At 43.6% G+C, this 21,061-nt stretch overlaps 1 protein-coding gene across 5 annotated transcripts in view; it reads right to left on the bottom strand.

The window, feature by feature from the left end:
* Positions 1–21,061, bottom strand: part of KIF21B (kinesin family member 21B) — a 65,085-nt gene that overhangs the window by 20,448 nt on the left and 23,576 nt on the right. For 3 of the 5 annotated variants that reach the window (XM_033152511.1, XM_033152510.1, XM_033152507.1), the window contains exons 2-14: positions 18,539–18,761; positions 13,746–13,928; positions 12,744–12,893; positions 8,928–9,062; positions 8,669–8,836; positions 7,499–7,614; positions 6,624–6,819; positions 5,709–5,898; positions 5,337–5,400; positions 3,588–3,809; positions 3,016–3,100; positions 1,754–1,868; positions 1,201–1,392 (exon numbers count right to left, since the gene is read on the bottom strand). In XM_033152511.1, coding sequence (XP_033008402.1) covers positions 1,201–1,392; positions 1,754–1,868; positions 3,016–3,100; positions 3,588–3,809; positions 5,337–5,400; positions 5,709–5,898; positions 6,624–6,819; positions 7,499–7,614; positions 8,669–8,836; positions 8,928–9,062; positions 12,744–12,893; positions 13,746–13,928; positions 18,539–18,761 — 2,039 coding nt within the window. The remainder of the gene's footprint in view (positions 1–1,200; positions 1,393–1,753; positions 1,869–3,015; positions 3,101–3,587; positions 3,810–5,336; positions 5,401–5,708; positions 5,899–6,623; positions 6,820–7,498; positions 7,615–8,668; positions 8,837–8,927; positions 9,063–12,743; positions 12,894–13,745; positions 13,929–18,538; positions 18,762–21,061) is intronic. The other 2 variants (XM_033152512.1, XM_033152509.1) reach the window with 1 other exon arrangement.

Raw genomic sequence — 21,061 nt, forward strand, 5'->3', positions numbered from 1 at the left:
GTAGGAGCCACGACAATAAAGGCCCAATTTCTACATTGTGCAGAATGGACCTCCTGATAACATGGTATCTGTAAGGGGCCCTCACTTGCAGAGTGCAGCAACTGATTGTTTCATCTCTTATACAGTGGTACTTCTAGTTGTGGACACGATCCATTCCAGGGTTCTGTTCACACCCCAAAAAGTCCGCAACTAGAGCGGCGCTTCTGCGCATGTGTGAAGCGTGCAGGACGCTTCTGTGCATGCGCAAAGCGCGCAGAACGCTTCTGCGTGTGCGACGAAACCCAGAAGTATACACTTCTGGGTTTGCCGCGTTCACAATCCGAAAAGATGCAACATGAACCTAACGCAACACAGCAGACCCAAGTAGCATCTGACATTAAGGGCTGGTTTGCAGTTAGCAACAAATGATGGCTTAGCTTTGTGTGCGCAAACTAGAATGGGTGTGAGCAAAGTCTCATGGCTCACAGGTTTCCCTTGTCCTTCTCCTTCTGCATGGCCAGAAGAAGAACTTCACTAACATTTTGTTTCACTTTTAACAAATAGCTTCTAGAAGAAGAAGAAGAAGAGTTTGGATTTGATATCCCGCTTTTCACTACCCGAAGGAGTCTCAAAGCGGCTAACATTCTCCTTTCCCTTCCTCCCCCACAACAAACACTCTGTGAGGTGAGTGGGGCTGAGAGACTTCAGAGAAGTGTGACTAGCCCAAGGTCACCCAGCAGCTGCATGTGGAGGAGCGGAGACACGAACCCGGTTCCCCAGATAACGAGTCTACCGCTCTTAACCACTACACCACACTGGCAAAGGAACAACAAGTTCTAGTTTAAAACAAACTGGTCCTTTTCTCAACAAGCCAACTTCAAACTGTGTGTTATGAAGCTGGATTGTTTATGGTTTAAAACAGCCTCTTGTTAGTTAATCTCTAGTTCATATTTGTAACAACAAGTGAAGATTATTTGAAAGTAAAACTAAACAGCAGTGTCATGTCTCATTCAGATGGCTCAGGCCTTAGTGTTAAGCCATGGTTTAGCATTTCCTTCTAATAATACTTTAAGCGTATGGGTAGAAATGTTGCTTAAGCAATCTTTCCACCCTTGTATCACAGCCTCGGTTGAGAATCCAAATGCAAAATCTTTCATTATCAGCATACAGATGCTGTTCAAACTGTCAAAATCCAATTTCGCCCAAGCGGCATGTCCTTACTCAGGTTTTGCAGGACCCTGTCCCTCTCTTGCTGTGTGTCACGGATCTTGTTCTGCAGTAGAATCAGCTTCTCCTCATACTGGTGCTTCAGAGTTTGCAGGCGCCTCTGGCTGTTCTCCAGCTCATCTATTAACTTCTGTTTGATCTCGATCTCACAGGTCAGGTCAGCCAGATCAGCTTGGAAATTTGCTGCTACATAAGACACACACACACACACACACACACAACAAAAAACCTTCACCATCTTGAAGATAATGGTATCTAAACTCATTACAACCTCCACTAAGGACTAGAATAAGCTGTATCCCTTTTATGGAATTGAATGCCAAGAGAAAAAGCCTAGCATATGTACAGGCATGTTTCTTGTGCTATTAAAAGGATTATAACAGTAGTTGCAGGTGGAAAGCATGGGGGCTGTGGATTCAACATTTCAAACCCAAATGAATTAAAGGCCACCCCCTCCATATATCCTGAAGACTGTGTGTTCACCTAGATCCCTGCAGAGACTGCACTAAGAGTCATCAGCCTTTCAACACTTGCTGCAGTAGCCTACCCTTTTCTTCCACATCCGAGTCAGAATCCACCAGGCTTTCTTCACTTCCCGAATCATCTTCCTCTTCCTCCTCCTGGCCGCCTTCTTCCTCACAGCCACTCTCATCCCGTTCCTCCTGAAAACAGAAGGTACAGTGATGAGAAAAAGGGGAGCGGTGATGCAGCTTGTTCCAAGGCATTGCAGTTCCAACCCTGCCCAACTTTTGGCTGCATATGGCAACCTGCTTTCCTTGGTTCGCTAATTTGTTCCTATGGCAATCCTTAATTTAATGCATTTTGCACTGCTTAGAAACACAGGCATCATGGAGATGTTACTTCTTACAGTTCATACTTCCTTTCATGAGTCTAACCTTCTGTTCCTCTAGTTGACGAATTAGCAAAACACTAGAAGATCAGCGTTTACCATTGTCCTAGACATGGATTCAGAAATCAAGCCGGATGTTGGGAAGTGAAGGCAGAGAAGATCTAACACACATCACCAACAACTCAACCAAACCATGCTGTATTTTTCCTGGCCATTCATTCTACTAATTTCCAAGCCTTTGTCTTTCAACTCTGCTCTTCAAAGCAAGGGCCCTAGAATGTAATCCCAGTGTACACAGCAGGCCTACTGTATTCCCAAATGTTCATCTTAAATATATCAATATAACAACCCCCTGCCCCCAAAACAAGAATCAGTGCAGAAATAATGTAATGACTGTGCACAGTCAAAATTATGCCTTTAGCAGTGCACTGTTATTTCCTCCAAAAATAAACAAGTATGTCAGTTTTAACCAATTTATTTAACTTTATTTAAATCAAATAATGTTTCCATTTTGTAATGTGCACAGCCCCAGGCTTTTAAGAATCCAATGGCATCCCACATAGACATTCATGTTTTGAGACAGAAAAGCAAGGCATACTTCACCTGCTTAAAAAACACACCTATTTGTCAGCCTATTCTGCTCCATTTATCCAAGGGCGTTGGATTAAAGAGAAGCTTGCATTTCTCAGAGGAGATGGCAGGAGATATTTTATTGAGACTCAGGAGCCTAAGGAATTAGTGGGCAATTGCTGAGGTCAGGAAACGTTTGAAGCAGATGTTAAATCTGGCTGAAGGGAATAGCACTTGAGATGTCCTTTACGGCCAGTTTCTCATTATGCTGAAAAATTGCCACAGGACTCATCCTGATGCCATCAAAGGCCAGCAGTAAGTTTGGCACCCTTAATAATTGCTCAAAAGAACACAGAAGTTGTATGCATGAGAAGGGCAAGATTTCTTACCTCTTCCACTTCATTCTCATCTGTCTCATCCGCCTCATTTCCCTGCTGCATCCTCAACCTCTTCTTAAACCCTTCTTTCTCTGGGCTGCAGAAAAGAAGGCAGTTTTACATGAACATCTGTTTCTAAATCGTTCATTTTTATTCCAGATTGCAGAGTTACAAAAACAGGCTGTCAGGACAGCTAAGAAAACAAACACCACTCCAATTACAACAAATCAAAACAAAACATTTCATCTGTATAACTAATGGAAAGGGGACATTTCCACTGGAAACACAATCATTTGCCTCTTCTGTGCTTTTCGGCTAAGCTCTTTGCCTGCAGTCACTCTCACAAAGCTTTCTGCAAGACAGCAAGTATTTACCATCCTTGCAATACAGAAGGGAAAATCAAAGCTCAGTACAGAAAAGGGTGTTGTATTGTAGATCATGAGAGCTGCATTACAGGAGTCTCATAGAGTGAGAATGATGGAAAACAAATATATTTTGATACTTCTAAGAAGTTCTGAAGGCCCAGCAGCCTAACCAGAGTACAAGGGTCCTGAGCAGATGCAAGACAGAGGAACTCATTCTACCTTTTCCTTCGCAGCTTAGTCTCCTTCTTCAACCGTTCTACATCTTGCTTGGCCCACTGGATGACTTCTGAGGCCTCAGCTTGCACAGAGGAGACAGGGCTATTTGAAGCTCCCAATCCAGGAGATGAAGATAAGCCCAGGGAATAAGGAAGCCTAGAGGAAACTCGTGATAGACCGCGACGCAGTGATTCATTCATAGCTTCGCTCTCCAAGAGCTTTGTCCTACAAATAAGACAAGAGATAGCAGTCACCTCATAGTGTCCATTATATACCGAAGTGCTGACATGAAGACAGAGACAGATTCCTATGGGGACTGTGGGGAGGAGAGTATCTGCTATCCCAGAATCACATGGACACAAGTCCATCTGACGCCCTCACTGACATGCAATCAAAGGTAAGGGACTCAAAAAGACCATAAGGGAGGATGCTCAGCTCTTAACTCTTGACAGCACATAGTTTCATTAACAGGAATGAGCAGGATCCAAAAGGCAGTATAATGTATAATCTCTTGACTCAGCAGAAAAGAAAATCTGAGGGGGGGAACCCTCGAGGGATGGGGGGCTAGAAACCTGCTAGTTATGATACCGGTAATTCTTGATGCGAGGGGGGAAAGAAGATGGAGTGGTGGGGGACACACTCCTTCCTCATGATGTCTACAAAGCAGTTATCTCAGATTAAGGGAAGGGGCCATTGCTCTGTGATAGAACACATACTTTGCAATGAAGAAGACCACAAATTCAACTCTTGACATCTCCAGTAAAAAAGAAGCCCAAGGTGCAAGGTGCTGGGAAGATAATGGAGTGACACTGTCAACTGGAGCCATTTGTACTTATCAAATGCAAATTTTGATATCCTAAATTCTATTACTCAGAAAATCAAGGAAGCCATGCTACTAATATGTTTCTTTGAAATTCTGAAGCAGAATATTCCACTACTATATTACTTGGCTCTGCTTCTATCCCCCCAGCTACATGTTTGGCTATCTGCATCCCTGTATCACTCCTATCGCATGCCTGGCCAGCAGGGGGCCCATGCTGCTGCATGCTTGTGTACTTGTGGCAGCTTCAGCTGTTTGTTCCTGCATCTGTGGCATACCGCTGCAAGTCTATGTGCATGTGGGACCTGCAACTGCTGCTCTCAGCTTTATTGCCTTTGTGTGGCTGTGATAGCCGCCACTGCAGACAAAGAGGTTATTTTAGGCACCTTTGTTTACAATTCCCATACTTTGGGAGGGCACAAGTGAATTTATAAGTTCCACAAGTCTCTTATATCAAAGGGTTGTTTCTTTAAAAAAAGAAAGAAGATTTCTTAGTTTACAAAAGTACGTGCATTTTCTCTTTTTTCAGTTGCGTTTTCTACAGATCAGTTTCATTTGTTGTGAGACATTAGTGTTGTATGCAGTATTAGGTTGGGAAGAAAAGAGGGGGGAAGAGGAGGAGAGGGGATTGTGAATGGGGTGGGCAATACTTCTATTCTTCTCCTTAGTGTATGTGTGGGGTTTTGTGTCAGCATCACTTGTATGGGTTCTCTTATTATTCATCAAAGGGTTGTTTCTGATCCTAAAGTGCGCATCATTTGAAGATTACAGTACACAAAGGGCAAGAAGCCACAGGGGTGAAAGTACTGGCTTAGAGCTACTTGAATAGTCACCAGCATAGAAGGTAGATATTTTTCTCTTTCAAGAAGGTATGGCCACTTGCAAAAAGAATAAAAGTGGGTGGGGGAATCCAGAGGACCACTCCGTCTTACCTGAGCTCCTCTATTTCCCGGATGTAGTTCTGAATCAGAGCACCAATAGCCTCGTTGCCATCACCTGGGAGAACAATGACACAAAGACACAGAAATTAAATTCTAAACAATAATGGAGAAAGCTAGACAAGAGCAAGATCCCAAAGAAATCAGAGAAGCCCAATTGCTATGGAAAACAAAAGCAGCCCGGCTAAGCAAGCTTCACTTAAACATATGGCTAACATCACACACAATTTGGTCCTTCATAAAACCAACCCCGAAATCTGTAAACGCAATTTTTCTCTTGTGACTTTAAGGAATATATAGTGCCATTTGTATGCTGTCTAATGAAATGGTCTAGAGACCCCAATCAGTTGCCCCTCTCAGCCTCACCTGCCTTGGCAAGAATCAAGTTGGCTTCTTGGCTCATCAAGTGTGTCACACGGACATTGATGGCATCAATAGCTTCTTGCATGGCCTTCACACGCATACGCAAAGTGGTGTTCTCCTTCTGCAGCATGGCATTCTCCTGGAACAGGTCGCTGTAGCCTTCAGAGCCATCCTCTCCAATGACACGCTTACCCTTTGGAGACAGAAATGAATGACAACACCAGTAGGAAGAGCTGGAGTGGGGTGGAAGAGCTGGACTGGGGTGGAAGACAGTCGCCCTGTGTACATCCCAATTAAGGGACATAATCATCACATTATACTTCAGTCTTCTCAAGCCTTCTGCCTGTCATGGTAGTCTTGCACATACAGGAAGGCTCTGAAGTTGGGGTACTTTTCAAGTATTTTATAATCCACCTTCCTGCAGAAATAGTTCAGTGACTGCCATGTTTTTTTGAACCAGCTCTTAAAGAGTTGCATAAAAGATTTATATTTATGTTTATACGCCAGTCTTTGATCACTGGGGCTTCTCAAAGTAGAGTACTGCATTTTAAAAGGCAGTAAAATCTAACTGGTGAACTCTGGGCTCTCAAATTTCAGCGGCACACTATATACTGGGTTTGCTCTCTACAAAGTAGGCTGCTATCATCCCTATTTTGAAGATGGAGAAACTAAAGCTTAAAGAGACCTGCCAGTGTTCATCTATAGCAAATCATCTGCAGAAGCAGAACTTTTCAAATTAAAAAAAGGGGAGTAGGCCAAATATGGCATTAAGATATTTTCTCCAGGGGAATTTAACTGGGTGTGCAACATTCCTAAAGAGATGGAGAGAGAGAGAAAAAACACCACTAGGGACAAGGGAACTACTTCAAGTGCTGAAGTTGTGCCACTCAATGCAAAACGCTCCCGACATCTCCTTACCGCCTTGTACTCCATGAGCTCCATCTGAAGGCGAGCAATTTCAGCTCGCAGGGCGCTGATCTGCTGGCTCGTCTTATCCTGGTTCACCACCACTTTGTTCTTGATATTGCGAGCTCTGTTGGCATACTTAAGGGTATTCAGGGTCTCCATAAAATCCCGATCTGAAGGGCTCACGCAGGCAATCATTATGGTTTGGCTACGAAGGTGGGAGAATAAATAAGGTCAAGCACAGGAGGGCTGCTACTCACATCAGCCATCTCCCAGTGAGAGTAGCAGTGCAGAGGTCAAGCCATTTCCAATGCTGGCAGTCTGGCAGCTCAAACCAACAAGCTGCAGAGGGTTCCAATTTGCTGAATGGTGAATCCGAGTTTGAGCTGACAAGAGTTCTGAACAACTTAAACCCCGCCCCCTTTGCCTTGGGCAAATTACCAAATATTCTGCCAAACAGAAATCAGGAGTTCCCAAATCCAAAAGGCCATGACAAACAGACAAAGAACATGAAGGAAAATGGGGGGGAGGAGGGCAGTTATAAAAGGAAAGAGACTAGAAAAGAGGGGGAAAGAAGAGATTACAATGATCCCATGTTAGGAGGTACAGTTGCCAGAATTCTGGATCAAAAACAGCTTAGGCATATTATGTAAGCATCTATTCTGCAAAAGCCAATAATCACATTTGGAACCCAGAAAGAAATGAGGCCTGGGATGTGTTCAAAAATACGTTCCTTGGCACATCTGCCGTGGCCTTGCCTTGGGACCTCTCATTAAGGGCTCCCATGGCCATGCAGCGTTAATCATAACACACAATCATGTGCAACCCCCAATGCCAGTAACCCTGCAAAAGCTACAGACAGCTGTTCTAGTGCCTCTTTCCATTACCTGTTGCCACCAAGGGAATCTTGGAGGAGCCGAGTCAGCTTTGAATCTCGGTAGGGCACATGCAAGGCTCTCTTGCTCTGGTCCCCAAGGGCGCTGATGACGTTTCCCAGTGCTAGCTGTCAAGAAAAAGGACAACTCAGCGAATAAGAGATGGACACTTTCCCTTGTGCCTTTATTCTGGCACTATACACTCTTCATAGAAAAGTCAATGCAGCTTCAAGCAGTTATTCCCTTTTTGAGGCAACAAATCAGCCCTCCACCCCCACTTACTGGGCTGAAGCTTATACTGGTAAACACCATGACTTTTCCATTACAGGGATGAACCATATAAACCACATAAACTTTGCTGCCAAACAGGCAAGCTTGCAATATCACTATGACTGAACCTTAGCCTACAGAATCTGGCTTTCACAGAAGCATCCATCCAACCCTAGAGAATCTCAACTCAATGTAAAAAAGATACAGGCACCTATATCATACCTACTGTATATTATAGTAAAGGTAAAGGGACCCCTGACCATTAGGTCCAGTCGTGTCTGACTCTGGGGTTGCGGTGCTCATCTGGCTGAGGGAGCCGGCGTACAGCTTCCAGGTCATGTGACCAGCATGACAAAGCTGCTTCTGGCGAACCAGAGCAGCACACGGAAACGCCGTTTACCTTCCCGCCAGAGCGGTACCTATTTATCTACTTGCACTTTGACATGCTTTCGAACTGCTAGGTGGGCAGGAGCTGGGACTGAGAAATGGGAACTCACCCTGTCGCGGGGATTCGAACTGCCAACCTTCTGATCAGCAAGCCCTAGGCTCTGTGGTTTAACCCACAGCGCCACCCGCATCCCACCTATATTATACATGCTTGCAAATGTCACTGTCACTTTCAGACTATACTATAGTTCCATTTCCACAATTCCCTGTCTCTTAAATTTGCAATGGCTTCAGGGACAGAGCCTTGCCCACCAGAAACAACATAGATTTCATGGTGTATCCCATTCCATGAACTCTGCATGCTACAACAAAGAGCTCTTATACGCCTAGACCAAGCCATGGCTTGTGCAAACTCCAAAACAGTAACAAAGGTGCTGGACAATACTTGGCTTGTCAGGCAAAATATTACAGGATCTGGCACTTGTCATATCCAATCCTGACCCATTTGTATGATAAAGGCCATACCAAACCACAGTTGATGGAGATCCCTTCCTTGGCTCTCTCGCCAGTTGCACCAGTCCGCTTCAACCTCTCTGAGCCAGCCAGGTCAACAAAGTGGAATTTGGCTGTTCGCGTCTCATATTCACTAGAAGGCTGGGATCCCTCCAGGAGACTGTTGGAGTCTCCATTCACCTGTAATCGGAACACATCCCAGAATCATTTCCCGAGGTGTAATGGATTCTGCAACTGCTCCACCCCTGTCCTCCCCTTCTCATGTCCTTACCAAGTGTACCGGGGAGCAGACGCGCATTTGGCAAAGGTAGATGGTGAAGATGGCATGGGAGCGGGAGCTCTGGACATTCATCTGGGTGCTGGCTGTGGTTCGAGAGAGAGCTCCCTGCTTCAGGCACTGAATCAGCTGCAGGGACAGATGAGAGTAGGGATGGTGGTTACGCTTTCTGCCAAGATGCAAGGCAACACAAGCACACACAAAAGCAAACTGAATCATTTTTCAACCTTGCTTGAACAGGCATACAGCTTCCTGCTGGACACTATTTCATCATTAGCTCTTGTGAAAGTCAACCCCCTACAGGACTATAAAAATCAGGATCAAGCTAGCTCTGACATGCAGTCGTGTGTCTCTTTCTCCTGACAGGGCCGGAAGGGAGAGTGATGAGGAGGCCAGGTTGGTGGGGTTGTTCAACTCTGTCTCCTCTGGATTTTTCTCAGCTCAAAATTGCATACACTCCTAGCTCCCAATACAATTTAGTACTTTGTTGAGGAGGTGTTAAGTATTACCACTGAATCACTTATATAAACTACATTATACAGCGACAGAAAACCTGGTGAGAAAGATTTGCAAATTTATCTGAACTTACAAGATTTCTTGGAAAGACTGGCTTTCTTTGATAAAGTAATGACTGTGGTGCTTGTTTCTAATGATTCTAATTGCTTCCTGTTCCACTGTCAATATGTAAATGACAGAGATAGTGAGATACTGATTTTGTCTGTTTCTTCTTATAAATATGCAAGAACACACAAAGGAACGTACACAACAATGTAAATATTTATGTATAAATAATATGTCTGACACGCATGCCCCTCCACTGCTTATAGTCACAGCCACCTCAGGCATTTCAAGCACAGGAACCACAGCTCTGTGGAGGGAAAACTACAGTTCCCACAGTTATTTGGGGGAATTTTTCAAATGGATTTTAAGTGTATGGTGTGGGTGCAATCCATGTGTGCATGCACACCCACCCACACCCCTCCTATTAAAGATTATACTTCTGGCAAATGTCCACAGATGCTTATCCCATAATAAATTTGTCTGTCTTAGTTGTTTATAATTGAAAGGAAATCCAGTCAATATTATATAAAATTAAGCTTGTCCAACAAATGCACTAGCGGTTTAAAGCACACTCCAAAGAAGACACCTAAGAACGGAGATCTGGGATTACCTATTAAATTAAATGACGACACTTGTCAGATTCAGATGATAGCATAAGAAAGCTTCGTATGTAACATACTGAACTGAATCAAACCCTTGGGTCCATCTAGCTCAGTACTGACTGGTAGAAGATCTTCAGGATTTTAGACAGGGGTGTCTCCCAGCCCTACCTGGAGATGTCAGGGATTGAATTTGGGATCTTCTGAATGCAGGGTGTTGTACCACTCAACAACAGACCCTCTTCTCAAAGGGGTGGGAAGATACAGAAAGGGAAGTTTGAACAGAAATGTCTTTACACCTCTTTCAGGGGTCTTTATTATAGACACCTGTATGGCTTAGGACTCCATGAACTAATAGAAAGATAACCGTTTTATTAAAGGTCTGGAATAAAATACAAATATGATCATCTATATCTACCCATGCCACACTCTTCTTAAAGACTTTCAACTACCAAAATGAGGCATTTTTCAATACTGCAGAAATTGCCTTGGTGAGTTTTAAGGTATTGTGGCAGGACAGTAGTTTCACTGCACATGAAGACCAAGCGCCGAAAGGAAAAATAGAAGGAGTGCCAGTGTTTCAGCTTCTTTGTAATTAAGACACTCTCTCTTATCTAAACTCTGAAACAATTGCCTTAGAGCTCTGGCAATATATGAACTGTGCATCAAATGAAGGCCATTATATCTAGAAACTCAAGGCGAATTATGGGAAGAGATATTAATTTCTCACTGTGAGAAATAATTAAATGTTCAATTGAATTATAATGGTTAGAGTTCTGAAAAGGGCTTTTTCTGTCCTATTTGCATAAGCAAATTATTTCCTATATTTTTATTCTGCTTTTCAGACAAATTATTGTCTCTGAAAACAACACGCATCAATTAAAAAAAGAGAGTGACACACAGAAAAAGCCTGCCCATCAGGTTTGCAAACTGAAAAAGGACACATACAAGAACTTAGTGAAGGAAAAAATTATGAGAGGGGCACATTCTATATGGATTGCTAGATGGTGTATATTCCTTAGTCTTTGGGGAGATGGAAATATTGTTTGTGCTTGGGGCTCCTGCTGGAAAAATTGTGGTTCAAGGGGAGCATTCTTACCCATGTGGTTGAGTTGGCTCAAAATTAAATCTTTCTAGTATGGGATATTAAGTATAATGACTTTAATTACTAGTTATGTATTGCCCTTCAAGGCCAAAGGAATTCTGACTTGGAATATTAAAATTTCATATTCAAGCAAAGCATTGACATATCTATTGATGGTTGCTAGGTTATGCATTGCAAATGTCTGGAAACATACAGAAATTCCCAGTGATTAAATGTGGTTGAAAAAGATACCAGACCCTAGCCGTTATGGAGAAAGTGACGAGTATCTTTCAAATGAGAGAAGTAAGGATTCATGCGGATAAATTCACTAGAGTAACGGCAGCTGTTCATTGCCTTCCAGAAGAATCACACCCATGAACAGATATTTGCAAATATGGATTGTGAATTATTTGATTCGTTTTATATTGTGACTGAATTTTATACGGTATTTGCAGGTTGTGTGTGATGGTGTGAGCTTCGTCTTAACATTCAGGAACTATATTATTTACTATAGAAAGATCTATGCCACCATGCAGTATAAATTCCCAGAGTGGGAACTTCTGTGAAACAAAACCCTTTCCTGGCTGCTATTGTCTTGCTGGTGGAAAATAAGTTTTACACATTACATAAAATAATAATCGTAACTGGGGAAATAGATGCAGGACCTGCATATAAATTCTAGCAGCTCTCAGACCCTGCAAAGGAACAAAGAGATTATCTGCTATCCAGGATCACTGTGATAACAAATATTAGTGAAACTCATAATGCTCCCAACCATATTCTATATTCCAATATATAGGATATTCTATATTCCAACATATAGAATAGCAGCTAGAAGAAAGGGATCATCATTTCCACCAAAGGGGAGAAATGTGGAAAAACCACCAGAAAGTTTAAGGAGGATATTCCGCATTATTAAAAGCAAAATGCATAAGAATTAGAGCACTGACTCATGGCTGAAAAGTGGGTTATGTTATGGACTCCACCCAAATAAAGCACGCAAACAGCTGAGATCTGCCATGCAGACTGGTAGCATCTGCAGTGAAATCAGGATACAATTAAGCAGCAGCCTGAAACACAGCTAAGGAATTCTCATCTCATAATGTTTCCATGAGAAAACAGCCATGGCTTATTCTCGCAGCACATACTCAAGATCACTTACAGCTTAGCACTCTTTAGCCACCTCATAAGAAGATTTGCACCACATGCAAACCCACTGCAACACACCCACTCACTTACATTAGATGCATAATGATGTCTGAAATGGAGATTGCCATCTTAAGCCCTCTCCAGGCATTCAAAAAACTCAGGGGGGCCTAAACAGTTGAGTGCCAGTAGGGCAGCAACACACCAGAGCTGCCTCCTATGTCTCTGCTGGCTCCATCCAACCTGCATCCAATGTCCCTGTTCCTGTTGGCTCCATCCAACAGGCTGAACACGCTTAGAAACCCACAATCAGGAATGCCTAAAGAGGACTTTCATTGAACATGGAATCAAGACATTGTAGCTACTAATTAACACGAAACACAAAGCTGAGGTCTAATGTATGAGGAGATGGTCACGTACCTCATCCTGCGAGCCAATGAGACGTGATGTGACACCTGTGGTGTAGATCCCACCACTGGTATCTTCATGGATTTTGATGTTTGACTTCCGGTGGCGGGAATCAGGGTCTCGTGAGCTATCAAAGAGGTCCAGGATCTCTTCGTTATACAGCTGAACAAAGACATGGGTGGGGGGCGGAATTGATACTAGGTTGATTGATTCACAAAGGGCTCCACAGGTACAAAATGATAGAAATGGGTATTTGGGCTTGCAGCGTGCCTTGAAGTTCAAAGCAGAGCTTGACATTTAGCTAAGGATTGGCCCTGTTGACTATAGCATGAGAGGTTGGTGCTGTAGCAAGTCTGCAATTCTCTTCTAACAGGAATTCGAATCTCAGCAATTTTATGGGGAACAGGGCTAGTAACAGGAAGAAAAACTGGAAGAACTGGAGATTCATAATTGTCTGGAGCAATAAATGTAAAAGTTGCATGGAATTCTTCACTGCTCTCACCACTGCCAAGCCTACCAGAGAGATGAAATCTTAAGTTGGCTGAGGCTGCTGCATCCCCAGACAGAACAAAACAAGTAGGTCTGCATCATTCTTGCGATCTGTTGATTGATGCATGAATCAGCTGCATTACCTCTATAAAAATGTTTACTCATTGTCAAGGTCAAGCGACGTCTTTAATGGGTCTTCTGTGCATGATAGCATAACGGTGGTATAAAAGGAAGCAAGTGCCAAGTTCTGCCCCTGAGTGAAGGAGCATCATGCCCCCTCATTTTCAAATGCAAATTCAAATTTAATCTCCTTCACTTACTCTTGGGTGCACAGGCATGGCCCATGCTGTAATTTGTATGTTAACCCAGATCCACCACCAATGATCCAATTGTGCCCCCACACCGCACTTACTGCTTCAGAAATTAGAGAAGCCCGTTTCATTCAGTAGCCTCAGGCATACCTGTATGTGAGCTTAAGCCCTCCTTCTCATGCCCCCATCTCCCTACAGACACCAAGGCACCTACCTCCAAGAACTGTGCACTGACTTTAAACTCTGGTACTGGCACACCCTGTTCCTGCGCTGCCCGCTTGCGCTCCTCTATGCCAGAGAATAGGTGGGTAATGGCCCGTGGAATTATGCCATTCTCATCTTCGGAAAGGTTCACGTCAAAGCCGGTTCCCATGGTGTACGTCTTACCTGCACCTGTCTAAAAGTAAATGGAAGAGATGCTTTATGAGAGCCCAACTTCACTGTGAGGTGATGAAAAAATGTAAACACCAACAACTGGGAAACACTGGGCTGCGAGTGCTCCAATTGGAGAACAGCCTTTACCAAAGGTGTCATGAGCTTTGAAGATGCTCAAACTCAGGATGAAAGGGAGAAACGTGCTAAGAGGAAGGCACATTTGGCAAACCCTCAGTATGATCAACTCCTGCCCAGAAACCTATGTCCCCACTGTGGAAGGACGTGTGGATCCAGAATTGGCCTCCAGTCACTTACAGACTCACTGTTAAAACCATGTTTAAGGAAGACAATCTTAATCGGCTACAAGTGATCACCAAAGAAGAAGAAGATTCCCTGGGACTCTCCACTACTCAACTCTGCTTTTCCTTAAACCCACCACACAGAGGGAGGTACTTGAGCAAGTTTTACTCAGAGGAGACCCACCGAAATGAATGGACCTGAGGTAAAACTTAAGTTGAATAGCACTCAGAATCTTTACAAACCCTCCATTGCACTTTATAATTCCAGCTCAGACATTCCATTCCCCATATTTATCCTGGTTATTCAGCCAGCTTGGAGTCCACGTACATCTATTGCAGAGCAGAGGGAAATAATATCACCATGGAAGGTAACTCAGTGTAAAATGAAAGTGAGTATTGTATTCCATGCTATTTTGCAATTATTTTATTTTGTTTACAAGATACTCTTCTTACACCTAGTTAGTTCATTTAAAATTCTCTTCTACCCTTTCCCGAGGAGGTGGTGAAAGCCAGTGTGGTGCAATGGCTAGGGCAATGGGCTGCGACGTGGGAAACCTAGCTATGAAACACACTGGGTGGCCTTGAGAAGCCAATGTTTCCCAGCCTCACCCACCTCATAGAGTTCTTGGGAAGCTAAAGTCCCACTCCTGAGGTGGTGTCTCTTGGAAGAAGGATGCAAACCAACAAAGGCTCAGCCAATGATTGTTGGAGGGGCAGGGGGAGAGAAACAACAGTGGGATAAACACAACAACAATGCAATATGAAATGGCTATAAGATATGATATGGAAAAAAAGGAAATGCTCCAATAGGGGGGGAAATCTTATGGTTTTTTTCTGTGTTAATAATGAATAAAATTTTAAAAAACTGAAAAATAAAATAAAAGCAGAATATAATGCCCAGGCTAAAATATGCTATATAGTGTTGGACTAAGATCTGGGACACTGGGGTTCTGGTCCCCACTTGACCATGAAGCTAACTAGGTGACTTTAGGGCCATCACTGTCTCTCTGCCTAACCTACCTCACAGGGTTGTTGTGAGGGTAAAATAGGTGGGGAGGACCATGTACAACACCTTGAGCTCCTTGGAGGAAAGGTGGGATATATAAGCGCACTAAATAAATTAAGAAGGACAAAGGAAGAAAGAAAAAGGCTTGGACAGCAGGACATTTCATTTTCAATCTTGCATGGTTGAAGTCCTGCCAGTTGAAATTTTGCAAATTAAACGCACACAAGGTGGAGAGTTTAAAAGCTCTTTCTGCATCAGGTTTCCCCAGCACAGAGTTTTTAAGGTCTTTGGCTTGTTTGGAAGGGGAAGGGGTAAAGCGTTCTCAGAAAGGTAACGAAGCTCTGCAGGGGCAGTTCAAGTACACACATCTTTGCATGTATGTGCCATCTCTGGAACGTAACCCTCACACAACGTATGATTGTACTGTACTTCTTCATATAGTGCATAGTTTAACTATGCAATCCTGCCAACCTAGAAGTTTCAAAGCACAAGTAGATAAATAAAGAAGTGCAAGTAGATAAATAGGTACCGCTCCGGCGGAAAGATAAACGCTGTTTCTGTGTGCTGCTCTGGTTCGCCAGAAGTGGCTTAGTCATGCTGGCCACATGACCTGGAAGCCATCTGCGGACAAACACTGGCTCCCTTGGCCAGTTAAGCGAGATGGGCACCGCAACCCCAGAGTCATCTGTGACTGGACCTAATGGTCAGGGGTCCCTTTACCTTTACCTTTACTTAACTATGCAAATTGCTCCCAGAAGAGGTAGTAATGGCCGTCAACTTGGAAAATAAGGATATGAATGGCTACTAGACATGATGGCTATTTTTTTATCGCCACTGTCAAAGGCAACATGCCTCTGAATGCCAGTTGCTATGAATCACAAGTTGGGCAGCACTGTTGCACTCAGGTCCTGCTTGTGGCTTTCCCACAGGCATCTGGATGGCCACTGTGGAAGCAGAACCAAATGGGCCACTGACCTGATCCAGCAGACTCTTCTTATGTTCTCAAGGTTGAAATAATTCTGATGCAAATGGTAGCCTGAACCACTGCACTAATGAATTGGGTGTGTCCACCAACAACCAGCTAGCTTTTTGTCATGATCAGCATTGACTCCAGGTTTTGCAGTGTCCTTGGGTAAGATACCTTCAGTGCGGCAACCCCATGTGTGGGCCCTCCTCCTCCTCCTCCTCCTCCTTCTCACCGCTATCACCACTGCTCATTTGTTGACCATCTCCCATTTGGCTCAATCTGCTCAGCTTCCCAGAGGGATCAAGCAACACAAACACAGTATGCTCACCTATCCCCTCACTCAATACACAAGACAAAACCTCTGAGACTAACATCTTCAAGTGATCTCCACATTTAAAAAAAAAAACCCACACACACACAATTTTGTGAAGCAGCCCTTTGTTTGGTATCAATGGGTCCCTGAAAGGTGATAGATGGCACTCACCGTATGTGAATGCACCAACCGTACAGAATTAAGGTCAATTTTAAAAGTTGCAGTCAGAAGAGCTATTTTGCTGCTATTAATATTCATGCCTCTGGAGAAAACCTCTGTTCCAGCTGTTCAGATGCAGCATATGCCACTCTTAATAAATATCTATGACCAAGACAGCCTTCAGCAGCTAAATACTAGAGAAACTTGCAATGTGACTGGCAAAAAAATATTGGGAAAGCCCCATGTGGTCCTTCAAGTCATACCAATACATTGGTTTCTCTTCAGATTGTATAAATCTTTTGCCTTTTTCAATGTCGCACCAAGGAGATTGTGCATTTCTGCTTGTGCAAAGGAACAGGCTCTTCTTCTCCTGCATGTTGTTCTAATGGATCTCCCCACCCCGACCCCACAGCAGCAGATTTGGGGAGAGAACAGGGTAACATGGGGGGAAATCCCATTGTACCGGCTTCCACTAACCCACTGGCTTGCTCTGCTTCTCTAAGCAAGTGTCTGAAGTGGGTTTCACCTTTTCTGAAGGTTTAATAAATTATTTTATAATGCCAAGTATCAACCCCTCCCCAAAAAATTGCACTTACATTTCCCCACTACCAGCTCCCCTCAAGCCACCACTATCTTTGAAGTACACTGTACCATATTTTTCCATGTATAAGACTTAGGTTCCCCCCCCCTAAAAAATAATGTAAAAAATTAGGGGGTGTCTTATACACGGATAGTGCCGAGGGTGGACTGGCGGTTGGTTGTTGCCCAAAAAAATAGGGGGCGTCTTATACATGGAGGCGTCTTATAGATGGAAAAATACGGTGATTCTTTCACAAACATAAAAATGTGGTTCCATCTTTAGGTGATTTGATCTCAGGAAGCACATGTAGGGTTCTGAAGAAGTTTAGATGTGCACCCACTGAATTCTAGAGCAGTGTTTTTCAACCTTTTTTGGGCAAAGGCACACTTGTTTCATGAAAAAAATCACGAGGCACACCACCATTAGAAAATGTTTAAAAATTTAACTCTGTGCCTATATTGACTATATATAAAGTAATTCTCTTGAATAGGAATCAAATAAACAAATTTTTCCCACGGCACACCAGGCAACATCTTGCGGCACACTAGTGTGCCGCGGAACAGTGGTTGAAAAACACTGTTCTAGAGCACATGATGCAGCAACTTTGCTGGTCTGTGCTTGGATAGCTGGCTACCTGGGAACCCCACCCTGAGTTTGATGTTGAAAGCAGGAAAAGATCTAAGTACACAGAGGCTTAGTAACCACCATACAGTAAAAACGCATGGTTCCCTTCAAAGAATCATGGGGACTGTAGTTTACCCCCAGGGAGCTACCACTCCCAGCACTCTTAACAAAATTCAGCTCCCAGGACTCTTTGGGTGGAAGCTTCTTTGGTGTATACACAGCCATAATCAGACCCCCAGAATACATTCAGCTTTCCCCTTAACTATCAGCAATGCAGACAACAGTCATGACTAGACTAATACATGTGTGATCCACTCATGGCAAGCACTGCACATGGAAATACAACCTTTCTTTCCCCCCAGGTATCTGCTGTCTCCTCTTCCCACAGCCCCATTTTCACCACTGTCTCCAGCACTCCACAGATGTACTCCAATCAAATAGTCATTTGCAAAAAAAAAAAAAAAAAGGAACAGCAGGAAAGTAGCTTTGGGAGCCTGTCAAAGTTCTGTTTCCTAGTAACAACCAAAAAAAGTCAACCAGCCACTAACAGTGGTTGTTCTCTATTTTTTCCTCTTTCAGGCAAAGACCGTTCCATGCTAAATTAAGATGATAAACTTGAAAAGGTGATGCATACTCTGAACAGCTCCTGGCAGAGGCTGTTAAGACGGTAAAGGAGCCACCTACCTGGCCGTATGCCAACACAGTTGCATTGTACCCCTCGAAGCAGCCCTCGATGAGTTTGCTCACACAGGTTGTGTAGATTTGTTCCTGCCATGTATCCAGGTCGAAGACAAAGTCGTAGGTAAAGGCTTTGTCCTTTCCCAGGAGCACCTGGGGTTCGCCAGGTGTCACTGATGTGCAGATGTGGCATCCTTCTATCTTCTCCTTTGGCATCTGAGGACGGATCCTGGAGAGAAAATGAAGAGGGAGAAATGAGGACAAGTTCCCTTTATTTCGCAAGCCAGGGATGGGGAACACTTATCAGCCGAAAAACTGATAAACCCTGGTTTTTGACACCTGAGATTTATATACTTAGGACTCACCTTGTTTCTTTGATTGGAAGTTGTTTTAAACACTGTGCTTTAATTATTGTCACCCACCTTGGGACCTTAGGGTGACAGACAGGTAAATAACAATGATGATAATGACAACAACAACAACAACAACAACAACAACAACAACAACAACAACTCCTTCATGGGCAATCTTCCTGGGGCTGCATATCAGTGGTATGAGTGACAAAACTGGGTGTGGTCAGACACACAACAATTTCTCTCCATCCAGGCAACAAGAGGTACGCGCATCAACCAATTCTGCAGCTACACTAAAGAATTCAATAGGGAGGGAGATGTCGTATCAAGTAGCTATTCCAGGGCACAAACACCACACAGGCTTTTGGGCATTAGCCAAGACACCAAGTTTAATATTGGTTGAATCCAAGTAGACAGATTCTCATGGTGCATCTCTGGTGTACAAATTCTGAAATATATCATCAACAGCATTGTAGTTTAATCTGCATGTTGCCATTCCATTCCACAGTTAAAACCATGCTCAAGGTGGTGAAATGATTTACATGATTACAAACAAAAGTAGTCATAAACAATAAGGAAAACATATCAAAAAGTACACAACCATAACTGAACAATTTCAGCATAAATCATTATAAGATCTAAAAATAGAGAAGTTATCGACTAATTTCCGTGCAAAACAAAACAAAACAAACCTCAAAGCAGTTAACAAAGTGCCATATATAAGCTTGGCACTATGTTAGTAATGTGGACTAGCCAAATAACAAATTTGCTATTTTTTAAAACAAAAAACAGAAAACAGAGTCCTGTGGAACCTGACTTATCAGCTTTCAGGGGCTACTAGAGACATGAAACGTTAATTTCAGTTGACATGTTATATATAGCTGCACATGGGTGTACACACAGAAGAGGTGCATGCAGAAAGGAGGAATTTTTAACAGAAGGGCTGAAGGCCTTGAAACGCAGGAGGTGCATCTGTTACATTTCTATGCAAAGATCAAAATGTAGATGAGATAGATACAGTGATTCATGTGTTATCTCAGGGAAGGGGAAATCAGTATTTTCTATCATGGACTCCAGGAAAGGGGGTGTGGGAAAGAGGGGAGAATTAAAACATCCCATCCTGTCCATGGCACTCGGGAGAGCAAAAGGAAACGAGACAACAAAAACTGCCTTGCATTCTGGTGCCCAAAAGGGAACAAAGCAGCTCCTTCCTACATCTGCTACTTGTACAGATCCTGCTCAGATTTGACCATGTGGTGTTTGTGCTCAGAACCAAGGCTCTGGACTTTTGTTTCCTGGAACTTCAAAAGCTAACACCACACAGAAGCCACTTACGAAATTCAGGGGAGTTTCAAAATACATTTGTTATATGGAATGGGGTGGGGTCAGAAAGTCCCTGCTGGGGATCCAAAAGACCTTTGACAAAATGAATCTAATTCAACAGGTTGTGGTCTTTCAAGCTGTTCACTAGGAAGGCTGTAGCTGCTAGGAAATCATCTCCATGAATGGGCTGTTAATCATAAAATCAATAATGGCTTAGAGTCAAAGGGCAGCAGGTTGGTGAAGGCCAGCTTAGGCTCTGAGGGTGGGGAACATATCCAGTAGGATCAGGCTGTCTCAGCAGGCTGTCTAATGCCCCCCTCTACCCCAACCCACCCCGCCATCCCAGAGTGTTCACCACCCTACGCCACCTGCACCTAGAAGAACTGGCAGCTTTGCATTAGAGAGATGGAAGCAGCTAAGCTATTACTCCATGTAACCCAGGCTTAATGAGTCACAAGGTGACTGGTAATAGCACTAACATGACCTGGCAGGTGTCACCCTTCTGAGCTGTTATGTCATAGCTTGGTGAACACAAGAGCGCCACAGGCACAAAAGGCTTTATTCATCCAATACAAGGACCTCACATATCCGCATTAGAAAAGACCCATTGACGGCTCATTCCACTCCAAACCCTTCGGCCAAGCTGCTGTCCCCTTTTCCTTGCAGGAGGGAGAAATAAACTGGTATTTCACCAACTGGCTAGCTTAACCCTGCTGTGTGTGGGCTGGAAGTATTAGACAAAAATGAGGGTCACGCCAGGACTTGCTTTAACACCCTTGCTGTGGAGCCATCTGCCATTACCTCTTCATTAAGAAATGGTGAGGAGATGCGGTGGGATTTAAAGGTCTTCTAA

Source organism: Lacerta agilis, chromosome 6 (genome assembly GCF_009819535.1).
Source record: "Lacerta agilis isolate rLacAgi1 chromosome 6, rLacAgi1.pri, whole genome shotgun sequence".
Taxonomy (NCBI): Eukaryota; Metazoa; Chordata; class Lepidosauria; order Squamata; family Lacertidae; genus Lacerta; species Lacerta agilis.